This window comes from Entelurus aequoreus, linkage group LG09, assembly GCF_033978785.1.
Source record: "Entelurus aequoreus isolate RoL-2023_Sb linkage group LG09, RoL_Eaeq_v1.1, whole genome shotgun sequence".
NCBI lineage: Eukaryota > Metazoa > Chordata > Actinopteri > Syngnathiformes > Syngnathidae > Entelurus > Entelurus aequoreus.
In genome coordinates, this window is record NC_084739.1 from 74384414 (window position 1) to 74400357 (window position 15944).

Below are 15944 nucleotides of genomic sequence, written 5' to 3' on the forward strand. Positions count from 1 at the left end.
TAAAGATGCCGCAGGACTGCATGATATCACACACAAGTAAAGACGCCGCAGGACTGCTTGTATCCCACATGATATCACACACAAGTAAAGACACCGCAGGACTGCTTGTATCCCACATGATATCACACACAAGTAAAGACGCCGCAGGACTGCTTGTACCCCACATGATATCACACACAAGTAAAGACGCCGCAGGACTGCTTGTATCCCACATGATATCACACACAAGTAAAGACGCCGCAGGACTGCTTGTATCCCACATGATATCACACACAAGTAAAGACGCCGCAGGACTGCTTGTATCCCACATGATATCACACACAAGTAAAGACGCCGCAGGACTGCTTGTATCCCACATGATATCACACACAAGTAAAGACGCCGCAGGACTGCTTGTATCCCACATGATATCACACACAAGTAAAGACGCCACAGGACTGCTTGTATCCCACATGATATCACACACAAGTAAAGACGCCGCAGGACTGCTTGTATCCCACATGATATCAAACACAAGTAAAGACGCCGCAGGACTGCTTGTACCCCACATGATATCACACACAAGTAAAGACGCCGCAGGACTGCTTGTATCCCACATGATATCACACACAAGTAAAGACGCCGCAGGACTGCTTGTATCCCACATGATATCACACACAAGTAAAGGCGCCGCAGGACTGCTTGTATCCCACATGATATCACACACAAGTAAAGACGCCGCAGGACTGCTTGTATCCCACATGATATCACACACAAGTAAAGACGCCGCAGGACTGCTTGTATCCCACATGATATCACACACAAGTAAAGACGCTGCAGGACTGCTTGTATCCCACATGATATCACACACAAGTGAAGACGCCGCAGGACTGCTTGTATCGCACATGATATCACACACAAGTAAGGACGCCGCAGGACTGCTTGTATCCCACATGATATCACACACAAGTAAAGACGCCGCAGGACTGCTTGTATCCCACATGATATCACACACAAGTAAAGACGCCGCAGGACTGCTTGTATCCCACATGATATCACACACAAGTAAAGACGCCACAGGACTGCTTGTATCGCACATGATATCGCACACAAGTAAACACGTCGCAGGACTGCTTGTATCGCATATAATCTCACACAGAAAAACACGCTGCATGACTGCTTGTATCACACATTATATCGCACACAAGTAAAGACGCTGCAGGACTGCTTGTTTCGCATATGGTATCGCACACAAGTAAACACGCTGCAGGACTGCATGTATCGCACATGATATCGCACACAAGTAAACAAGCCGCAAGACTGCCTGTACTGCACGTGATATCACACACAAGTAAACACGCTGCAGGACTGCTTCTTTCACACATGATATCACACACAAGTAAAGACGCTGCAAGACTGCTTGTTTCACACATAATATCGCACACAGGTAAACACGCTGTTGGACTGCTTGTATCGCACACAAGTAAAGACGCTGCAAGACTGCTTGTTTCACATATGGTATCGCACACAAGTAAACACGCTGCAGGACTGCATGTATCGCACATGATATCACACACAAGTAAACACGCTGCAGGACTGCTTGTTTCACACATGATATCACACACAAGTAAAGACGCTGCAGGACTGCTTGTTTCGCACATGATATCACACACAAGTAAAGACGCCGTAGGACTGCTTGTATCCCACATGATATCACACACAAGTAAAGACGCCGCAGGACTGCTTGTATCCCACATGATATCAAACACAAGTAAAGACGCCGCAGGACTGCTTGTATCCCACATGATATCACACACAAGTAAAGACGCCGCAGGACTGCTTGTATCCCACATGATATCACACACAAGTAAAGACGCCGCAGGACTGCTTGTATCCCACATGATATCACACACAAGTAAAGGCGCCGCAGGACTGCTTGTATCCCACATGATATCACACACAAGTAAAGACGCCGCAGGACTGCTTGTATCCCACATGATATCACACACAAGTAAAGACGCCGCAGGACTGCTTGTATCCCACATGATATCACACACAAGTGAAGACGCCGCAGGACTGCTTGTATCCCACATGATATCACACACAAGTCAGGACGCAGCAGGACTGCTTGTATCCCACATGATATCACACACAAGTAAAGACGCCGCAGGACTGCTTGTATCCCACATGATATCACACACAAGTAAAGACGCCGCAGGACTGCTTGTATCGCACATTATATCACACACAAGTAAACACGCCGCAGGACTGCTTGTATCGCAAATGATCTCACACAGAAAAACACGCTGCATGACTGCTTGTATCACACATTATATCGCACACAAGTAAAGACGCTGCAGGACTGCTTGTTTCGCATATGGTATCGCACACAGGTAAACACGCTGCAGGACTTCATGTATCGCACATGATATCGCACACAAGTAAACAAGCCGCAAGACTGCCTGTACTGCACGTGATATCACACACAAGTAAAGACGCTGCAAGACTGCTTGTTTCACACATAATATCGCACACAGGTAAACACGCTGTTGGACTGCTTGTATCGCACACAAGTAAAGACGCTGCAAGACTGCTTGTTTCGCATATGGTATCGCACACAAGTAAACACGCTGTAAGACTGCATGTATCGCACATGATCTTGCACACAAGTAAACAAGCCGCGAGACTGCCTGTACCGCACATGATATCACACACAAGTAAACACGCTGCAGGACTGCTTGTTTCACACATGATATCACACACAAGTAAAGACGCTGCAGGACTGCTTGTTTCGCACATGATATCACACACAAGTAAAGACGCTGCAGGACTGCTTGTTTCGCACATGATATCACACACAAGTAAAGACGCTGCAAGACTGCTTGTTTCACACATAATATCGCACACAGGTAAACACGCTGTTGGACTGCTTGTATCGCACACAAGTAAAGACGCTGCAAGACTGCTTGTTTCGCATATGGTATCGCACACAAGTAAACACGCTGCAGGACTGCATGTATCGCACATGATCTTGCACACAAGTAAACAAGCCGCGAGACTGCCTGTACCGCACATGATATCACACACAAGTAAACACGCTGCAGGACTGCTTGTTTCACACATGATATCACACACAAGTAAAGACGCTGCAGGACTGCTTGTTTCGCACATGATATCACACACAAGTAAAGACGCTGCAGGACTGCTTGTTTCGCACATGATATCACACACAAGTAAAGACGCTGCAAGACTGCTTGTTTCACACATAATATCGCACACAGGTAAACACGCTGTTGGACTGCTTGTACCGCACACAAGTAAAGACGCTGCAGGACTGCTTGTTTTGCATATGGTATCGCACACAAGTAAACACGCTGCAGGACTGCATGCATCGCACATGATCTTGCACACAAGTAAACAAGCCGCAAGACTGCCTGTACCGCACATGATATCACACACAAGTAAACACGCTGCAGGACTGCTTGTTTCACACATGATATCACACACAAGTAAACACGCTGCAGGACTGCTTGTTTCACACATGGTATCGCACACTGGTAAACACGCTGTAGGACTGCTTGTATCACACACAAGTAAAGACGCTGCAGGACTGCTTGTTTCACACATGATATCGCACACAAGTAAACACGCTGCAGGACTGCATGTATCGCACATGATCTTGCACACAAGTAAACAAGCCGCAAGACTTCCCGTACCGCACATGATATCACACATAGGTAAACACGCAGCAGTACTGCTTGTTTCACACATGGTATCGCACACTGGTAAACACGCTGTAGGACTGCTTGTATCACACACAAGTGAAGACGCCGCAGGACTGCTTGTTTCACACATGATATCGCACACAGGTAAACACGCTGCAGGATTGCTTGTATCGCACATGATATCACACACAAGTAAACACGCCGCAGGACTGCTTGTATCGTAGCGCTTAAATCAGAAAAGATGCATGTAAACTGATATAATCCGACGTTTTGCTGATATCGTTCCGGTATCCGATAACAATATCGGATCAGTACAGCGTTAGTTGCAGCTGAGTAAATATGAAGTGCATCTGGTATTTGAAAAGTACGTATCGAAGTGTACTGCTGAAAGCTTGTTCTGCCCGACCTTTCTCTCCTGTTCCTCCCTCTCTATTGCAGCCAGCCTCTCCTGTTCTTTCCTCTGCTGCTCCTGGAGAGCCAGACGTCGCTTCTCCAACTCCAGGTTTCCTCGCTCAAAATTCTCCCGCTTCTTATCCTCAAAGGTCACTGTGGGGCGGGCAAGAGGAAGTGCAGACAAGTATTATTATTGTGGAGGCAAACAAATGACCTAATGTAGGATACTGTGCCCGTCACCTGGGAGCTTCTTATCCTGGCTGCTCTCCACCTCTTCCTCCGCCTCCTCCGGGACGCTCTTCTGGTCCGACTGAACGCTGTCACTTCGCACACGCCTGGAACACGCAGTCCAGTCGTGTTGTCATACGCAGGTGCACAGAAGTAAAGATCGCAGGATGATAGAGGGGAAATGCGATATTTCAAAATACTATGTACGGGCTGCACCATGTCGGAAAAAATCATTGTGATTTTTCTCGCCAAAATTGCAACTTAAATTGCGATTTTTTTTTACATACACACAAATGCATTAAAACTGAAAATATAGATTGAAGGAAGACATGTTACTTTTAGACTGACAATGTGCCACGCATTCCAATAATCTACTTTCATAAATATTTGGCTTTATGCGAACAGACTCAGAGCTGTAGTCTCTTACTCTGAAAAAAAAAAAAAAAAAAAAAAACTATACAGTGATTATAATGCAATGTTATCATAATGTATAATTACAATACAAGTAACCATTTTACAGGTTATAAAGTTGTATTTGTCATTACTGTAGAATTCTTTAGTATTGTACTGTAATTGGAAGGTATATAACTTTGTTATCATAAAAAAATAAAGAAATAAATAAAATTGACTCGTTTCTGTAAGCAAAAATTTTACTTACCGTATTTTTCGGATTATAAATTGCATTTTTTTTCATAGTTTGGCCGTGGGTGCGACATATACTCCGGAGCGACTTATGTGTGAAATTATTAACACATTACCGTAAAATATCAAATAATATTATTTATCTCATTTGCGTAAGAGACGAAGTGAATGGCAGCAATCGTCACACACACGTCAACCAATAAGAATTCGGCAGGGGAGGGTCATGGCAGAAGTGCATTCTGGGTCATGAAATGTTAACTGCTATATGCTACTGCCGTAGCTATTAGAATGGATCACATCAACATTGGCGGTAACTTATAAAAACTGAGAAGGACTGAACTAAAATGGCACCGAAAAGGAAATCATATACTGCAGATTACAAGCTGGACGTAGTGAAATATGCAGCAGAGAACGGCAATCGAGCAGCAGAAAGAAAGGACGTACCAGAGGCGACACCGGGGAGGAAGATTTCATGGGATTTAGTGATTAGGAGTGACAGATTGTTTGGTAAACGTATAGCATGTTCTATATGTTAAAGTTATTTGAATGACTCTTACCATAATATGTTACGTTAACATACCAGGCACGTTCTCAGTTGGTTATTTATGCGTCATATAACGTACACTTATTCAGCCTGTTGTTCACTATTCTTTATTTATATTAAATTGCCTTTCAAATGTCTATTCTTGGTGTTGGATTTTATCAAATTTCCCCAAAAAATGCGACTTATACTCCAGTGCGACGTATATATGTTTTTTTCCTTCTTTATTGTGCATTTTCGGCCGGTGCGACTTATACTCCGGAGCGACTTATAGTCCGAAAAATACGGTAATTAAATATTGAATATCTTAAAGTTTAAAAAAACAGGTTGGTCTTTGTCTTTTTTTTGTTGCTATTACATCATTCTCGCTCGTTCATCCGTCTTGATGGGCTCATATTGCCCATTCCATTTGAAGCTGATATATTCCCACAGCGGGACATTTGGCTTTGTCGTCATATTTTTTCTCCTCTCAATTTGTGTCACTTTGCAGAACTTCTCACTAGCGAGTCGCAAAGCTGTCTGTCCGCGCTTCCTGCGTGTGTGAAGATGGCGCTCCACGCTCCGTCCATCGAGACAAAGATTGCGAATGACTGAAAAGAGGGCTCACTGCATTCAGGTGCTGAGGGCTATGCACAGCGTTTGAAGCGGTAGTCGGAGAAAAGAGAGGCTCTACAATACTGATCGGCGAAGACGTCTGTCACTCAAATGCCACTGACGGCGGAGAAAAACAAAAAAAACTCTGCCCTTGCGGTTACTTTATCGCACTGATGTGCGATAAATTTGGGGACGGCGTGGCGCTGTTGGGAGAGTGGCTGTGCCAGCAACCTGAGGGTTCCTGATTCAATCCCCACCTTCTACCATCCGAGTCACGTCCGTTGTGTCTTTCAGCAAGACACTTCACCCTTGCTCCTGATGGGTCCTGGTTAGCGCCTTGCATGGCAGCTCCCGCCATCAGTGTGTGAATGTGCGTGTGAATGGGTGAATGTGGAAATAGTGTCAAAGCGCTTTGAATTCCTTAAAAAGGTAGAAAAGCGCTATACAAGTATAACCCATAACCCATAATGAAAGCCTCAATGCCGATTTGATGTAAATTACCGTCAATTCTGGACTATAGGCCGCTACTTTTTTCCTACACTTTAAACTCTGAGGCTTATAAAAAGGTGCGACTAATTTATGTTTTTTCTCCGCTGAGGCCATAATGTAAATAGTTTTCATAAAACATACAAATACACTGAAATGGTGTGTTGTTGAATGTGCTATGGCGCCATCTTTTGGACGAAATCGCTCAGTGTTTTCTGCTGTTTAAAGCTTTGGACCAAAATAACAATTGTCGTTCCGTTTTCCAGCCGTCCGTAGCGTTTCTACTCGAAGGATTCTTCATTAATCACTGCAAGCAACGTTTGTAAGTTTTACAAAATAACCTAAACAATTTTTACTTACTAAACCATCCCAAGTGTGATGTCTGTAGGTGTGTTTTCATAGATATTTGTACGTGCTACCATAATTAAAGTTAAAGTTAAAGTTAAAGTACCAATGATTGTCACACACACACTAGATGTGGTGAAATTATTCTCTGCATTTGACCCATCACCCACGGGCAGAGGGGTTAGTGCAACTGCCTCACAATACGAAGGTCCTGAGTAGTCCTGAGTTATATCCCGGGCTCGGGATCTTTCTGTGTGGAGTTTGCATGTTCTTCCCGTGACTGCGTGGGTTCTCTCCGGGTACTCCGGCTTCCTCCCAACCTCCAAAAACATGCACCTGGGGATAGGTTGATTGGCAACACTAAATTGGCCCTAGTGTGTGAATGTGAGTGTGAATGTTGTCTGTCTATCTGTGTTGGCCCTGGGATGAGGTGGCGACTTGTCCAGGGTTTACCCCGCCTTGTAGCTGAGATAGGCTCCAACGACCCCCCACAACCCCAAAAGGGACAAGCGGTAGAAAACGGATGCAAGGGGTTCTGGGTATTTGTTCTGCTGTGTTTATGTTGTGTTGCGGTGTGGATGTTCTCCCGAAATGTGTTTGTCATTCTTGTTTGGTGTGGGATCACAGTGTGGCGCATATTTGTAACAGTGTTAAAGTTGTTTATACGGCCACCCTCAGTGTGACCTGTATGGCTGTTGACCAAGTATGCATTGCATTCACTCGTGAGTGTGTCAAAAGCCTTAGATATTATGTGACTGGGCCGGCACGCAAAGGCAGTGCCTTTAAGGTTTATTGGCGCTCTGTTATTTCCCTCTACGTCCGTGTACACAGCGGCGTTTAATAAGTCATACATTTAACTTTTTGAAACCTATACCGATAATTTTGAAACCGATACCGATAATTTCCGATATTACATTTTAAAGCATATATCGGCCGATAATATCCCTAACATCCCTATCCATGACAATGACTTCCGTTGTGTTTGATCATCCGTTTTACTGCTGTATTACAGACACCATTTGGAAACAAAACAGGCATGTAAATAAACATTTATAACATATTTCTGTGTAAATAACTAATTTCACAATGTGTATACATCTGCGGCTAATATATGTAAAATATTTTTTTTCTTCTAAAATTTTGTGGGTACGGCTTATATCTCGGTGTGCCCAATAATCCGTAAAATATGGTACTTGTGCAGGCTTACGTACCTGAAAGTAGGTGGAATGTAGTCTGGTGGTAGCACTGGGGGGAGTGGCACGCCAGACATGGCCATGTCTATGAGGTGCATGGCCAAGATAAACTCCTCTGCAGTCAACTTCCCATCCTGGTCAATATCTGACAGGCTCCTGTTAGAAAAGTGGATGTGAAACTCCCTTTATTAGTGACTCCAGTTGGACATGCGGTTTATAGCGAAAACTCAAAAGTAGTGACCATATTGAGGCGAGCTGGCCTTGAGGAAGACTGGACTGCATGAGGATGGTGCGCGCCTGGGGACCTGAAACACAAAGGACGGCGAGAAATGTCAATAAATGGACGTGCACCACCCAGCTCAGCTCCAAAGTCGTATTAAGGTCTTTGGCCCTTGGCCCGAGGTGACACGTCTGGCTCAAGGACGAAACAGCACTGACCGGGATGAAGAAAACTGGAAACTCTGTAGTTTACCTCCTGCACTACAGATGTAACAGTGGAAGAGTGATGGCATTAGAGTCAAGATGTAATGATATGAAAAATGTATACTAATATGATCACTGTTATCATTATCATCACGGTATTGTTGAATGTGCTCAAAAAGTATTAATACTAGGGCCGGGCGATATGGCTGAAAACTGTATCATGATATTAGTGTTTTATATCAGTCGATATCGATAAGTATTGATACTTTTTATGACCGATCGATAAACAAATTAAATGTTAACATTTCTATTTGAATTGTAACCTTCCTCTGATTATAGTCCAACAATGTCAACAAAATAGTAAAATCACATTGAACACTTAACAATATGCTCTTAAAAATTAAGTAATATGTAAGGAATGCTTCATAAAGTGTAAGAAAATAGTGCAAAGTGTGAAAATGTAAACATAGAGAAACCTGAGAAGAACTATTTTCTGCAGGTTTAGTGGCAAGAAGTTACAGCTGTGCTCTAGAGGGTGAGCGCGGCTAAGGTGGTGTGGTATTAGCGGGCTTGCCCTGTATCATTTACAGATCATATTGGTCTGACTAATAATAATAATAATAATAATACCTGGGATTTATATAGCGCTTTTCTAAGTACTCAAAGTCGCTTTACATGTTAAAAACCCATCATTCATTCACACCTGGTGGTGGTAAGCTACTTTCGTAGCCACAGCTGCCCTGGGGAAGACTGACGGAAGCGTGGCTGCCAATTTGCGCCTACGGCCCCTCCGACCACCACCTATCATTCATTCAACATTCATTCACCGGTGTGAGTGGCACCGGGGGCAAGGGTGAAGTGTCCCGCCCAAGGACACAACGGCATGGTAAGAGGCGGGGAGCGAACCTGCAACCCTCAGGTTTCTGACACGGGCGCTCTACCCACTACACCATGCCGCCCCTAGAGGACTAGGGTTCTTTTAGAAAAAAATCTAAAAACTGTCCAGGTGACTTTTCCTCTTTTATCTACAATTTCTTCATTTGGACTTTCTCTTCTCACTTCATGCAAACAATCAACCAAATTTGATAGTTGATACTGTCACCTGATTGGCTGTTAGCATGTCACGCCCACTGATCAGTGATCACTTCCTGCGTTGCTCAGTTTGGGCGGGGGGAATTTTAAAGATGATAAAAAAAACTGCTTGGAAGATGCGACTAATGAGTCACCGTTATAGCCTTCAAAGCCTCTAAAAAAAACTTCAAAACCCTTCATCAACGTTTTATATACACATTACAAGTACGTATATAATGTAGTAACAGACACCTACATAACAATATGTAATATATATATATATATATATATACACACTGCAAGTATATATACAATGTAGTAACATACAGCTCCATAACAATATGTAATATGTACAATATACACACTGCAAGTATATATATAATGTAGTAACAGACACCTTCATAACAATATGTAATATGTACAATATACACACTGCAAGTATATATATATATATATATATATATATATATATATATATATATATATATATATATATATATATATATATATATATATATATATATATATATATATATATATATAATGTAGTAACACCTTCATAACAGTATGTAATATGTACAATATACACACTGCAATTATATATATAATGTAGTAACAGACACCTTCATAACAATATGGAATATGTACAATATACACCCTGCAAGTATATATATAATGTAGTAATAGTTCATAACAATATGTAATATGTACAATATTTACCATATTTTGGTCATTTTAATCATTGTCAGGACTGATTTATTCTGCACATTGATTTCCGTTTCCATAGCAAAGCACTACCAACTTCTGGCAAAAAATGTGTGTTCCTACTTCCGGAAACAAACACAGGTGTGTTTTCCAATCATGGCAGACTTGGTAACAGACAACAAAGAAGATTATTTCTGGACAAATGAGGATTCACAACCTTATCTTTTTTAAGCTGAATATACTGAGGATGAACTGCTGCTTCTAGAAGCGAGCACGAAGGAAGAGTGAGACGTTGGAGCAGACGGAAGCCGAGAGGGTGAGGTTGGCGTGACTTTGACGGTAGCTACCTTTTACGGCTAAGACCATAGCACACCGATGTGTTAGTAGAAAAAGAGTTCCTCAGTGTTCGCTCTTACAATAACAACGTTGCTACAGCTTGGTTATTATACAGGTTACAGAACGTAAATGAAGTATTGTTGACGGTTTTTGAATGCATTTTTAAAGTGATTTAGAGGTATAATTGATGGCCCCATTAGCTGCATTGCAAGCCACCAAGAACAAGACGATTTTTACATGTTAGAATGCAAAAAAACGAAAATCTTTTGTCTTCTTGTCTCTCATAATGATTGTGAATGATAGGGGGAAAAAAAAGAAAAAAAAGTGCAGTTCCTCTGTTAAAGCCGAGTTTCGGTGGTCCAACAAGTATTCATGTTTTCAAATTAATGAATAATAGTCTTACATTAGAGTAGCCTGCGTTTTACCTGCCACCCTTAAACCTGTGTACCCGGGGGACAGTCTGGATATTCTGAATAAAATGTTCAAAACCAACAAGCAGGTGTTTACCAGTGAGGTGGCCGCTCATCATCTTGTCGTGGGAGTTGAACAGCTGCCGGTACTTGAGCCTTGAAGACTGAGGGACGGCCCAGTCAACTTGTGCTAGTGGAGGCTGAGCGCTGCGACAAGGAGCACAGGACGAGACACATGCGATCAGGCTTCTGTGGTCCAATGCGTCGTCAGCATAACCTGCAAGCGGGCTTTCACGGGTCACATGGGCAGCCACCCACCTTGCAGCATCAAATGACGGCCCCTTCTGCAACTTGGCGCTGGAACGGTTAAAGGAGGCCTTGCTGACCGAGGACGCTGCGAGTCCAGAGCAACAAAACGTGGTCATCGTTTTAGTTAACCATGACGCTGGTCTAGGTCAGTGGTGTCCAAACCTTTTGACTTGGGGGCCAGATTGGGCTGAAAAAAATTTGGTTGACGGCCGAAAGCCTATACATGTATACTGTATGTGTACATCCATCCATCCATTTTCTACCGCTTGTTCCTTTTGGGATCGCGGGAGTTATATTAATAAAATGGATATATAATTAATATAATTGTTAAGGATGTCCGATAATATCGGACTGCCGATATTATCAGTTGATAAATGCTTTAAAATGTAATATCGGAAATTATCCGTACCGGTTTCAAAATTATCGGTATCGGTTTCGAAAATGTATGACTTTTTAAAACGCCGCTGTGTACACGGACGTAGGGAGAAGTACAGAGCGCCAATAAAACTTAAAGGCACTTCCTTTGCGTGCCGGCCCAGTCACATAATATTTACGGCTTTTAACACACACAAGTGAATGCAAGGCAAACTTGGTCAACAGCCATACAGGTCACACTGAAGGTTGCCGTATAAACAACTTTAACACTGTTACAAATATGCGCCACACTGTGAACCCACACCAAACAGGAATGACAAACACATTTCGGGAGAACATTTGCACCGTAACACAACATAAACACAACAGAACAAATACCCAGAACCCCTTGCAGCACTAACTCTTCCGGGATGCTACAATATACACCCCCCCCCCCCCCCCCGCTTTATTTTGGAAAACCTTGTTACATTGTTTAATGCATCCAGCGGGGCATCACAACAAAATTAGGCATAATAATGTGTTATTTCCACGACTGTATATATCGGTATCGGTTGATATCGAAATCGGTAATTAAGAGTTGGACAATATCGGAATATCGGCAAAAAAGCCATTATCGGACATCGCTAATAATTGGATATTAAAAGTATGTGATAGTTCGACTCCTACCTTGTCTACTTCCGTGACGACCCCTTAAAAATTTTGCAATTAATCAGAAATATCAAGCAGCAACAAAGTGCTTTGTTATGGATTTAAATTGGTGTAATTTTGAATTTTTATGGTGAATGGATGTTTTTTATAATATCCACAAAGTTTAGTGACCATGTCTGTTGACAATTTGTGTTGGTTAGGATTTAATTTTTTACCCGTGTGCAGCTGAGATAGGCTCCAGCACCCTCCGCGACCCCGTAAGGGACAAGCGGTAGAAAATGGATAGATGGACTGATGGATTTTTTTTTTGCACCATAAGTGAGATTGGCTCCAGCACCCCCCGCGACCCCGAAAGGGACAAGCGGTAGAAAATGGATGGATGGATGACTAGGGAAGGCTGTTTGTGACTTTGTGCGGGCCAATTTGAAGACGTCAGCGGGCCGTACTTTGGACACCCCTGGTCTAGGTAAAAACATCAGCAGGGTTACTGTGCATCGCCAGGTGGTGGTCAGTGTGTTACCTGGGTGGGAGAAGCCTGACATTGTTTGCATCATTCCCGTGGGAAGGGCTCCGTTGGCCATGGGCTGGGGGAGGGGTGGCGGTGCTGCCGAGACGAGAGACGGAGACACCCCGACGGGCAGCGGAGGCAGCGGCAGGGGAGGGGCGATGGCCGCCATGGGGGGCATGCCTGGAGAGACGCAAGCAGACAGAGTAGACGCAGATCTACGCGTTACGACCTGCACGAGCGCTCGCCGCCTTACCAAAGCCGCTCTGCGGGGGTAGAGGTAGCGGGGGCTGCTTCATACTGAGGGGCAACGTGGGGGGCAGAGGGTGACCCTGGAGTTTAAGTTTGATGAGTTTCATGGCGATGGAGAACTCCTGGATGTCCATACGACCGTCGCTGTTCATGTCGGCCAGAGCCCTGAAAGCACACCGGGCACACTAAACCATGTGACAGGAAGCAGCCAATGGGGTGGCCATCAGTAGGGCTGGGCGATAAAACAATATCAATACGTGTAATCGATTTCAATAAGAAATGCGTTCGATAAAACGTTCGATCAATTTTGTTTTTGTCAAAGTAATAAATATCAATAAAAATTCAATAATTGTTTTTCTTTTTTGTCGGAGTAATCGATTCAAAAACCAAATGCGTTCAATAAAACATTCGACAATTTTGTTTCTTTTTTGTCAGAGCAATCGATATCAATAAAAAATGTGTTCGATAAAACGTTCGATAAATGTTTTTCTTTTTTGTCAAAGTAATAAATATCAATAAAAAATGTGTTTGATAAAACGTTTTGATAATTTTTTTCTTTTTTGTCGGAGTAATCGATTTCAATAAAAAATGCGTTCGAGAAAACGTTCGGTCATTTTTTTTCTTTTTTGTCAAAGTAATACATTTCAATAAAAAAACGTGTTGATAAGTTTGATCATTTTTTGTCTTTTTTGTCACAGTAATCAATTTCAATAATAAATGCGTTCAATAAAATGTTCGATAATTTTTTTCCTTTTTGTCAGTTATCGATTTCAATAAAAAGTGTGTTCGATAAAACGTTAGAAATTTGTTTTCCTTCTTGTCAGAGTAATAGATTTCAATAAAAAATGTGTTTGATAAAATGTTCAACATTTTTTTTCTTTTTCTTTCTTTCAATAAAAAATGCGTTCGATAAAACGTCCGATCATTTTTTTCCTTTTTGTCAAAGTAATAGATTTCAATAAAAAATGTATTTGATAAAATGTTCAAGATTTTTTTTCTTTTTTGTCAGAGTAATCAATTTCAATAAAAAATGCATTCGATAATTTTTTCCCTTTTTGTCGGAGTAATCGAATTAAATAAAAATGCGTTGAATAAAATGTTCGATAATTTTTTATTACTATTTTGTTGACATTGTTTGAGTGTTGACATTTCCTTTCAGCCTTGATAGCGGAGGGATTATAACCAGAGGAAGCTACATTTCAAATACAAATGTTTACATTTAATATATTTTTCTCCTGCTCCTTATTTTCCATTGGTCATAAAAAAAATATAAATAATTATCGATATCGACCGATACAAAAGACTTTGATTGATTGAAACTTTTATTAGTAGATTGCACAGTACAGTACATATTCCGTACAATTGACCACAAAATGGTAACACCCGGAATAAGTTTTTCAACTTGTTTAAGTTGGGGTCCACGTTAATACAGTGATACAGTTTCCAGCCATATCGCCCAGGCCCAGTGATCAGTGCACCCACTCACCAGATTTGGGCCAGGATGGGCGGCGGCAGTCCCGACTGGATGAAGAAGTTCTTGGCCTGATCACCTGACAGGGTTGGCAGACACAGGAAGTGAGCTCCCGGCACACGTCTTCAGACGACGGACGACAACCAAACAAACACATCTTTTACCTGTGATGTAACCCCCCGCAGTGGGGGAGAGGCTGAGAAACTGCTGGTCATGTTTGGCTCGCTCGTCCACCGAGATCAGGAACATGTCTGGACCTAAGAGCCCAACACGCACACACACGGATACAAACGCAGAGAATTGCAGAAAAGTTAGGCAAGAAGCACGGCGAGAGTGGAGAATTAAAAGCAGGCATGAGTAGAATGTGTTAGTCACGACTTTCACTTCCTGTTGAGGGGATGCTTTGCAAGTGACCGTAAGACGGAGTGAAGTATGACGGACCTGTGAACGTGGTGGGGAACTGTGCCATAGTTCACTCAGTCGTCTCCACAAACACAACACCTGCAAACACAAACATTTAAGAAATCATTTGAAGCAGCTCACTTTTGAATTTAACTACTGTAAATTCCGGTCTAAAGTTGCTACTTTTTTTCCTACGCTTGGAAACCTGCGGCTTATAAAACGAAGTGGCTAATTTGTGGATTTTTTTCTCCTGACGGCCATATTGCAAATAGTTTTCATTAGACACATGCAAAAACACTTAAATGGATGCTACCTTTTGGACGAGTTCACTCACTGCAGGTGAAGCTGGGTGAATGGCTGCAAGTGTTTCCTGCTGTTTAAAGCTTTGAACCGGAAATACAAGTGCCGTTCCGTCTTCTAATCGTCCATAGCGTTTCTACTCTTACAGATTCTTAATTCAGCACTGTTACAATTAGGGCTGGGCGATATATCAAATATACTTGATATATCGCGGGTTTGTCTTTGTGCGATATAGAAAATGACTATATCGTGATATTCGAGTACACGTTCTCACGCTGTTGCTTTTAGCTGCGGGCATTACACTACAGGCTTTTCTCACTCTTTCTTGTCTCTCTTTCTCACAGAGACATAAAACAAGCGCACCTTGTTACATACGTAACAAACTGTCGCGCCTGCAACGTCATAAGCTCTCGCGGAGCAGAGAGGTAGCGGCATATTAGCTGTGATGCTAACGGAGAAGTGCGAGTAGTAATACGAGAGAAAGAAGGTGCGAATATGGTAACAAATGAAGGAAGAAGAATTAATTCCCAAGAAAAACTGCACAGGCCATCGTCTGGCGGTGGTTTGGCTTCAAGCGGGAAGATGTTGAACAGACAACATTAATATGTCAA

The 15944-nt window shown here is 42.5% G+C and overlaps 1 protein-coding gene across 3 annotated transcripts in view; it reads right to left on the reverse strand.

The window, feature by feature from the left end:
• itsn1 (intersectin 1 (SH3 domain protein)) overlaps nt 1-15944 on the reverse strand; it is a 104993-nt gene that overhangs the window by 74819 nt on the left and 14230 nt on the right. For all 3 annotated transcript variants that reach the window (XM_062059326.1, XM_062059324.1, XM_062059325.1), the window contains exons 2-12: nt 15073-15132; nt 14796-14888; nt 14647-14710; nt 13165-13325; nt 12924-13091; nt 11390-11465; nt 11169-11278; nt 8368-8431; nt 8145-8282; nt 4338-4432; nt 4111-4250 (exon numbers count right to left, since the gene is read on the reverse strand). In XM_062059326.1, coding sequence (XP_061915310.1) covers nt 4111-4250; nt 4338-4432; nt 8145-8282; nt 8368-8431; nt 11169-11278; nt 11390-11465; nt 12924-13091; nt 13165-13325; nt 14647-14710; nt 14796-14888; nt 15073-15100 — 1137 coding nt within the window. In that variant the 5' untranslated portion in view covers nt 15101-15132. The remainder of the gene's footprint in view (nt 1-4110; nt 4251-4337; nt 4433-8144; nt 8283-8367; nt 8432-11168; nt 11279-11389; nt 11466-12923; nt 13092-13164; nt 13326-14646; nt 14711-14795; nt 14889-15072; nt 15133-15944) is intronic.